Genomic DNA, 7,463 nt, shown 5'->3' on the forward strand with positions numbered 1-7,463 from the left:
AGCCATAGTCATTATTCATAACCTGTATGATGTAGTTTTTTTCTACTTAGTAATAGAAAATGAAGATGAACCCAACCCCCACTCTATGGAACATGTGATAGTCTGCATTACATTAGCAGAGAGTGTTGACAATACAATCTGTATACCAGCCAGGGCATTATAATCTGGGTAATGATAGCAGAGGATAATAACCACACCTCCGCAATGTGTAAGCACAATATTTAATATGTATCCATATATGCTGTATAAAAGAACTGTAACTTATTCAATAATTAATCAATAATTAAAGGGACTTTCCAAGCGAATTGAAATTATAGGTGGGATAAAATTAAAAAAATAAATTATACTCATCTACTCCTACCTCAGTTTAAGTATGAGTGATGCCTTCCCAACAGTTTTTTGTGCAAAAATTGCTTTGTATTTTCATATTTTATGTCCCATTCGACACTTCTCAAAAGAGTACGCGGAAAGGGGCAGGAATCTTGGTGAAGTATGGTGACACACTTCGCCCGTTAGATTTATTACACCGAGTCAGAAAACCCACACTATTGCCTCCTAGCGAACACCACCTCCTTCAGGTGCATCACAATTCTCAAGAGGCAAGGGCCTCTTAATCACTCTGCAACATTTTGGGCCAATGTACAAATGGACTGAGACTACTGCAGACATCAGGATTAATCTTCCTACTTAAACTATGAATATTCATAAAAAGTCTTACATAGGGAATATTAGTAATGAGAGATGAAACACATATTTTGTATGGGAAAATTCTGAAAATATTTTCAAATCTTGATGTAAATGTATCTTAATGATTCCAGAACTGTCTCTCTTTATTTATTAATATTTATATCCGATATTTATTTGTACCCTTCATAACTTCACCCTGCTTACCAAATTGGCCAATTTTGGTGCTTTTAATCCACTCATATGATTCTATGGCTTGTCATATTGGTTCAATACATATTATTAGTTAAAGATTTGGGGAGAGAGGGGGCAACCCTGGTGTGTGTCATTATAGATGGCGAATTCAATGGAGCTAAATTTCAATGTTGGACATCTTAGCAGATTTGGCAGCACTTAACCTTTCTATTCTAATAATATTTTTTTAATTATTTTTAAAATCAAGTTATATTGAGAAAGTATACATTGTTGGATTTTATAACAGTAACTACACCTAGCTATCATGGTGTACATAGAGATAAGTCATCCTTTACCTTTCATTTTTATTCATGAATTGTGGGCTAAGGGTGCTCTCCAGCCACTGACTGACAAGTTTTTAGCTTTGAATTATAATAGTGAAAAAGCTGTTAGTCAGGGGCTGGATAGACCACATCCCATGAACATCAAGGATTTGATGGTTGTGTATAACACTGAATGGACTTGATCACTACAAGTAATGAAATGTGTATTTCTTAAAAAAAACAAAAACACTGGAATCAGTGTGTGTGTATGTGTGTGTATGTGTGTATGTGTACAGGGAGAAATTTATCATTCCCTCTATGCCAGTTTTCTGGTGTAGAGAAGTAAAAATATGTCACATCCCCTTTTCTAAGTGTTGCTTGCTACTTTCTATGAAAGTGGATAGAGCGGTGTGGAGAGCGGGGTGGCCAGGGAGGGGGCACTTTCGGTCTGACATATTTTCTGGCATGAGTTATACTATAAATCTATGGTGTAGCTTTTGTGAGCCTCTTCATAAATCAGGGCTACCTTATTCTAGTTAGGAGCCTTGGTTAAGACTTGTCTATGAAACAGTGGTCTTCATAAACCTGCCCCAGTGTATCTGTCATTACCTAATGCTGCTGACTATTAAGATGCTGACAGATTCCCTTTAACAATAGTTAATAGTAGACATTTATTTTTTTCATCTGATATTTATACATCTCCATTTATTATATTAATGACAGAATATCTTTTATAGTTTTTTTGAAACATTTTTATTCTGATGTCATTTTATTTTAACACGGTAGATGTACCTTTAATGAAGTATGTTTAAAATAATTCCTGGACTCTCCTAAAAGAACCAACTCTAGGGGTTACGGCTCCCCATTCAGTGTATCTCCTGTACTCTCCAGGTCTCAGATAATACTGGCGCCCCCTGTAGTTTGGCTGCTCATAGAAGATCCAGTGTCCTTCAAGAACATTGCAGGAGTGGATGTCATGATAATTAAATTCTTCATGGACTTGAGGACAATCTTCAGTGAACTCCATCATCTGGCCCCTGAATTCTTCCCTTTCATAGATTCTCATTCTAAAGGATCCACGATGCTGATAGGGAAAAAGTACGTTATTTAGAATATATTCTTTTACATTTACATTTTTTATTTCCACTGCTAAAAAATTTCAGATGAAATGAAGAAATGTATGTTATACAGCAAAGCATATTAATGGCAAACACCTCAATGACTATAGTATATATGGAACTAATTTTTGTTCTCCTTGGTTTTACAAAGTAATAAAACATATCAATCCATTTCAGGAGTATGCGAGACAAGTATCCAGACCTCAAAGGTTTATCCAGGACTTGAACATTGAATTCTCATCAGCATTTGGCCAATCAATGCTGGTTCTGCATCGAACTTTTACATTCGAATAGCGAGTTATACTCAATCGAGTACGAGTATTTTGAATACCGTAGTATTCGATTGAATACCTACTCGATCGAGTACTACTCGCTCATCTCTAGTAGTAATACTTAATGCATTTTATCATTTACACATATGTATAATTATTATATATTTCCCCATTGTGAGACTATTAAAGGATTATCTTATCTTATCTTATATATTTATATTTACGTTTTTAAAGCGTGTAGTAAACTGAAAAACGGTTTCATAACTTTCTGCTAATTTGTCTTATCTGTCTCATTTCTTAACTTATCATTTCAGTCACCTTTACAACAGATAAAACTCTAGACAATGTGTCACACATGTCACCTTCAGTACTGTGCAAAAGTTTTAAACAGGTGTGGAAAAAATGTTGCAAAGTAAGAATCTAAGTCCCCATGCACATAATAGTGAAAATGAATGTTTTTGCAGCATTTTTTTCTAAACATGCATACAACTTTCACACAGTATTGTATGCCATTCGGGTTTTTCAGACATGGAGACAGGTCCTCTTCAAACCAGCCACTGTTAATACATAGTGGATGGAACGAGTTGGAGATGGGGGCAGGCCAGGGAGGAGGCACCTTGGCCTGAAATATTTATTACATATTTACTATAATTATATTTCTAATATTTAGTATATATCTTAATATAACATATTTATTATAACTCATGCCAGTTTTCTGATATACAGTATATATACAGTATATACACTACCTGAGGAATAATGCGGCAAGACCTTATGGAATCATTTAATCCCATCCACTGCTGGAAGTCGGGATACTCTCCCCTCCTCAGGAAGTACTGGTGTCCGGAGTAGTTGGGACGTTCATACAGCATCCAGTTTCCATTCTCTACACGGATGGAATTGCAGCGACTGAAGTATGAGTTCAGGTCAGAGCAGTCAGAGCTGCACTCATAAGAGCGGCCCTGAAAGTTCCTGTCCTCGTAGAAGATAATCTAAAAAAAAACAAAAAACAAAAACTAAATGTACTAAACTTGGATATTAAAGAAAAAGAAAAATATAACAAAAATGAAACAAGATCAATATGATATTACAACCAGGAAAATAACGAAAAAAATAATAATATAATTATTTAATATATCTTAAACAGCATTGACTGATTTATTGATTTTGGTTATGTGTCCGGTTTTATAACAAATGTCCTATAATCTCAATTAACACAACTTACTATCTTGATCCAATAACTAACAGTCATTCAGTATTTAGACAAAGTTTCTATTAAATGTATACAATATGAGGCTTAGTTTACTTTAACTGGTGGTATAAATGCTAAAGATGTAAGATGGTTGCTATACTAGCTTGTATTATAACAGTATATACCAATATAACGAAAATTAATCAGTTTTATGTGAAAAAAGAACCGTAAGTTTACCTTGCCCATTTTGCCTAGAGAATCTGTGATGAGGCCTCAGTGATGTGGAATGACACACAGCAGCCCTTATATACCATGTCCGTTGCTGGATCTGCATTACTAACACAATAGACATCTCGCTTAGTACAAACAATGTATAGTATTTCTCTTTTCACTCTATATTAAAGCCGAGAACGTTCACTCTTTGTATACCTCTATTGTCAGCTTTTAGTTATCATGGGTCCACATTTATTTGCCGCTGTCAGTAACTAAAGAATCAGCACAGTAAGTGCACATGTTAATGGACCTTTCGTTAATATCACAGCATAGAATATGTAAATGAAAATTAGTGTTTATTTTAAAGATGAATTATAAGAAGTTATAAGAAAAATTAGCTTTCTTTACTTACGGTTGTTTTTCATAGAAATTATTTTATTCAAACTTGTACACTTCAATATATCAATTAGGCTTCATTCACTTTATTTTATTCTTTTTAAAAAATCTAAAACAGCAATATCCTCTATTACTCCTCGTTCACATCTGCATTGGTATTCTGTTCGAGGGAGTTTGCATGGGGATGCCCCCCGAACGGACTACCGAACGCATTTGCAAGTCGTGAAAGCAAATGGATCCCGTAAACTATAATGGGGTCCGTGTGCTGGCTGCCAGATCTCCGCAGGGAACATGAAGACAGGAAAGTAGTTCACAATCTACTTGATTCGTGATAGCAGCACGTGACAAGCGCACAGACCCCATTATAATCTAAGGGATTAGTTTGCTTTCACTGCACACCGCTTGCAGATGCATTCGGTAGTCCATTTGGAGGGTCCCCATGCGGACTCCCTGAACGGATTACCAAAAGCAGATGTGAACCAAGCATAAGGTTGGGACAGGCCATCAATGTGTGATCTGGGGAAATCCAACCTCCTGGATCCCCAACAATCATGAGAATGAATACTGTGTTCAGGTCACAGGGGTGCATTATACCGTGTGGGAGAGACTAATGGAGAATTACATTGTGTGGGGACTCTTACAGGATATTATAGGATCTTACAGGATACTATGTGGGAGTAGGTTCTGGGGATATTATCACTCCTAAAGGAGAGATCACCTTCACAGTTGTATGGTGACTTACAAAAAGCCATTTTCGCCCACTGGGGGAATTATGGGAAAAATATGCAAATCTGTTTCCCAAGATGTAAATAGGAAAACAATACCTCTGTTGAACATCATGCCCGACTTTTCAATAAGCCAAGTCAGGATTTAGCCAAGTCAGTATCCCAGCTGTGGACAGCTCTGTTTCGAGTAGTAAGTGGCATTATACTATGTAGTCACACTGAGGGTGCATTATAGGTCATAATAGTAAAAACCTCTGAAGATGAGATTCATCTGATGTCCAGATGAAGTGATACTCTGGTTCGGTCCGAACTTGTTCAGATAGAATCGGATGTGAAATTATTTTACTCTGGGTTCTCTTCAGACCCCAGAAAGTAATAGGAGTATGCTCAAGGGAGGTGTAAAAGAATAAAAAATATCTATATACTCATCTTCCTTCATCTTTTTTGGGCCTCCTCCTGGAGAGGAGACTCCAGAAATAATAATTTACTGCAAATCATGTTGCAGCAGCCATTTTAATTTGCCGAGGCAAATCACTTTTATTCAGGATGAATCCAGCTCATTGAGTGGCAATTTGCTTAACCACTTCCGGACCGCCCATAGACTGTATACGTCCAGATAGTGGTTGCTTAGTTCTGACAGGACGTACCGGTACCGTACGTGCAGTCAGAACACAGCAGCTGCACGGAGATCGTGCAGCTCCTTTCAATGGGAGCCGGCTGTAACTTCAGCCGGAGATCCCAGAGAGAAGACAGGGAAGATTTATTACCTCCCCTGCCTTCTCGATCGCCTTGCTCACTGAGCACTGTATACACAGCTATGGACGCTGCCATAATTCAGCCGCCCTCTGACCCGGTGGTCACGTGATCCGCTGGGAGCAGAGTCTTGCAAAAGCTGCTGGGTCCTACAGGACCCCAGATCAGCTCAGTAAGCTGTATATACAGCGTGCAGGAGGCTGGATTTCTCCTGCAACTGAGGCTAAATGTATCAGCCCCAGTTATAGGAGAAATCAGCCTCAAGTACAAAAAAAGTGATCAGATGTCCCCAAAGGTCTCTTATCACCTTATGGGGACACAATCTGGAAAAAAATAAAATAAAAATATAATAAAAAAGTTTTTTAAAAATGTAAATAAAATAATATAAAAAAAACAAAAAAACTTTGCAAGTCTTCAGTAGGTGATACCTTTTTTAATGGCTAACTCATAATGATGACAGAATATGACGTTTTGAAGCTTCCTCTGAGCTCCTTCTTCAGATATATCTAAAAACACCTTCTAGAGGCTGCATATTTATAACTGGACACAGGGGTAGGATTACAGGAGGAAGGGGGGAAGAGGCTTATTACTATATACTTATAAAAACAAACAATCAATTGCCAGATCCCAGGTTCTTATCTTAATGGCTGTCTTAATGATTTGTATAAAAAGACATAAACCCACGTGAAACGTTCATTCTATTGTCCAGCGTCTGGAATAGGGTCATGGCCTTGTACTCATAAAGCCCTATGTGTCCCCAAAAAAAGACGCAAAAATTAGTTGACTGAGACATACGAGAAAAATGTTACAGACCTCAAAACCGCACATACAAAAAAAAAAACTAAAATGTGTCTGGTCCTGGACCACAAATTGGCCTGGTACTGAAGTGGGTAAAGGGGTTTTCCGGGCAAAATAATATTTTTAAAAAAGGTCTGTTAGTACTATCAATGGGTTAATAATTGCACCCAAATACCTTTAGCAGTGTTTTGAGTGATTTCTGGCTATCTCTGGGAGCTCCTGGTATCCTCTGCATTTGTTTACATGGGTAACTTCCTACTGTCTTAGCCTACAACTACCATGATGCATTGCAGTTCACTCAGTTCCCTCCTCACAACACCCCTGTTTTACTAGTTAGCTTTTGGACTACTAGCCCCATGTATCTACCTATCTAACGAATTCAGTCCCCCAACCCCCTCCCTACTGCATCAAACTTAACTGTCTTCTCATCCATGGTCATGTGATTTACGGTCCATGGTCATGTGATTTACGGTCCATGGTCATGTGATGAGCACACAGGTGCACAGCTCATTATAGTCACAGCACATTAATCAGACATCTGCCTGGTAATCAGCTCTGCACCTGTGTGCTCATCACATGACCATGGACCGTAAATCACATGACTATGGACCGTAAATCACATGACCATGGTCAGAGTTTTATCCACTAGAAGTAACAGAATTAATGACAGCAAGCCGAAATCTAGAAAACTGTGAGGAATTGATACAGAAAGTATATTGGAAAATTGTATATCTTTTTATTGTACATTTGTTGACAATATTGGTCTGAAAGTAGCCAACCCCTTTAATGGTTTGTTCTCCCACAACAAGGCCCTG

The 7,463-nt window shown here is 37.7% G+C and overlaps 1 protein-coding gene across 2 annotated transcripts; it reads right to left on the reverse strand.

Annotated features, from left to right (window-relative positions):
* Nucleotides 1–1,910: 1,910 nt before the first annotated feature.
* On the reverse strand, nt 1,911–4,087 carry LOC142216315 (gamma-crystallin 1). Of its 2 annotated transcripts, none has more exons than XM_075284061.1 (3): nt 4,001–4,087; nt 3,321–3,563; nt 1,911–2,265 (listed from the first exon to the last, which is right to left on the reverse strand). In XM_075284061.1, exons 1-3 carry the CDS (start codon nt 4,007–4,009, stop codon nt 1,990–1,992), a joined length of 528 nt encoding a protein of 175 aa, XP_075140162.1. In that variant the 5' UTR covers nt 4,010–4,087; the 3' UTR covers nt 1,911–1,989. The 2 variants fall into 2 exon arrangements, with proteins under 2 accessions (XP_075140162.1, XP_075140161.1); XM_075284060.1 differs by having other exon boundaries at nt 3,318–3,563.
* Nucleotides 4,088–7,463: the final 3,376 nt, after the last annotated feature.

The sequence above is a fragment of the Leptodactylus fuscus genome, chromosome 8 (assembly GCF_031893055.1).
Source record: "Leptodactylus fuscus isolate aLepFus1 chromosome 8, aLepFus1.hap2, whole genome shotgun sequence".
NCBI classification, from domain to species: Eukaryota; Metazoa; Chordata; class Amphibia; order Anura; family Leptodactylidae; genus Leptodactylus; species Leptodactylus fuscus.

Coding starts and splice junctions, on each gene's coding strand:
- LOC142216315 (XM_075284060.1), bottom strand. Junction 2,266..3,317: donor GCCGCATTATTCCTCAGGTA/GTGTATATACTG, acceptor TTTCCCTATCAG/CATCGTGGATCCTTTAGAAT.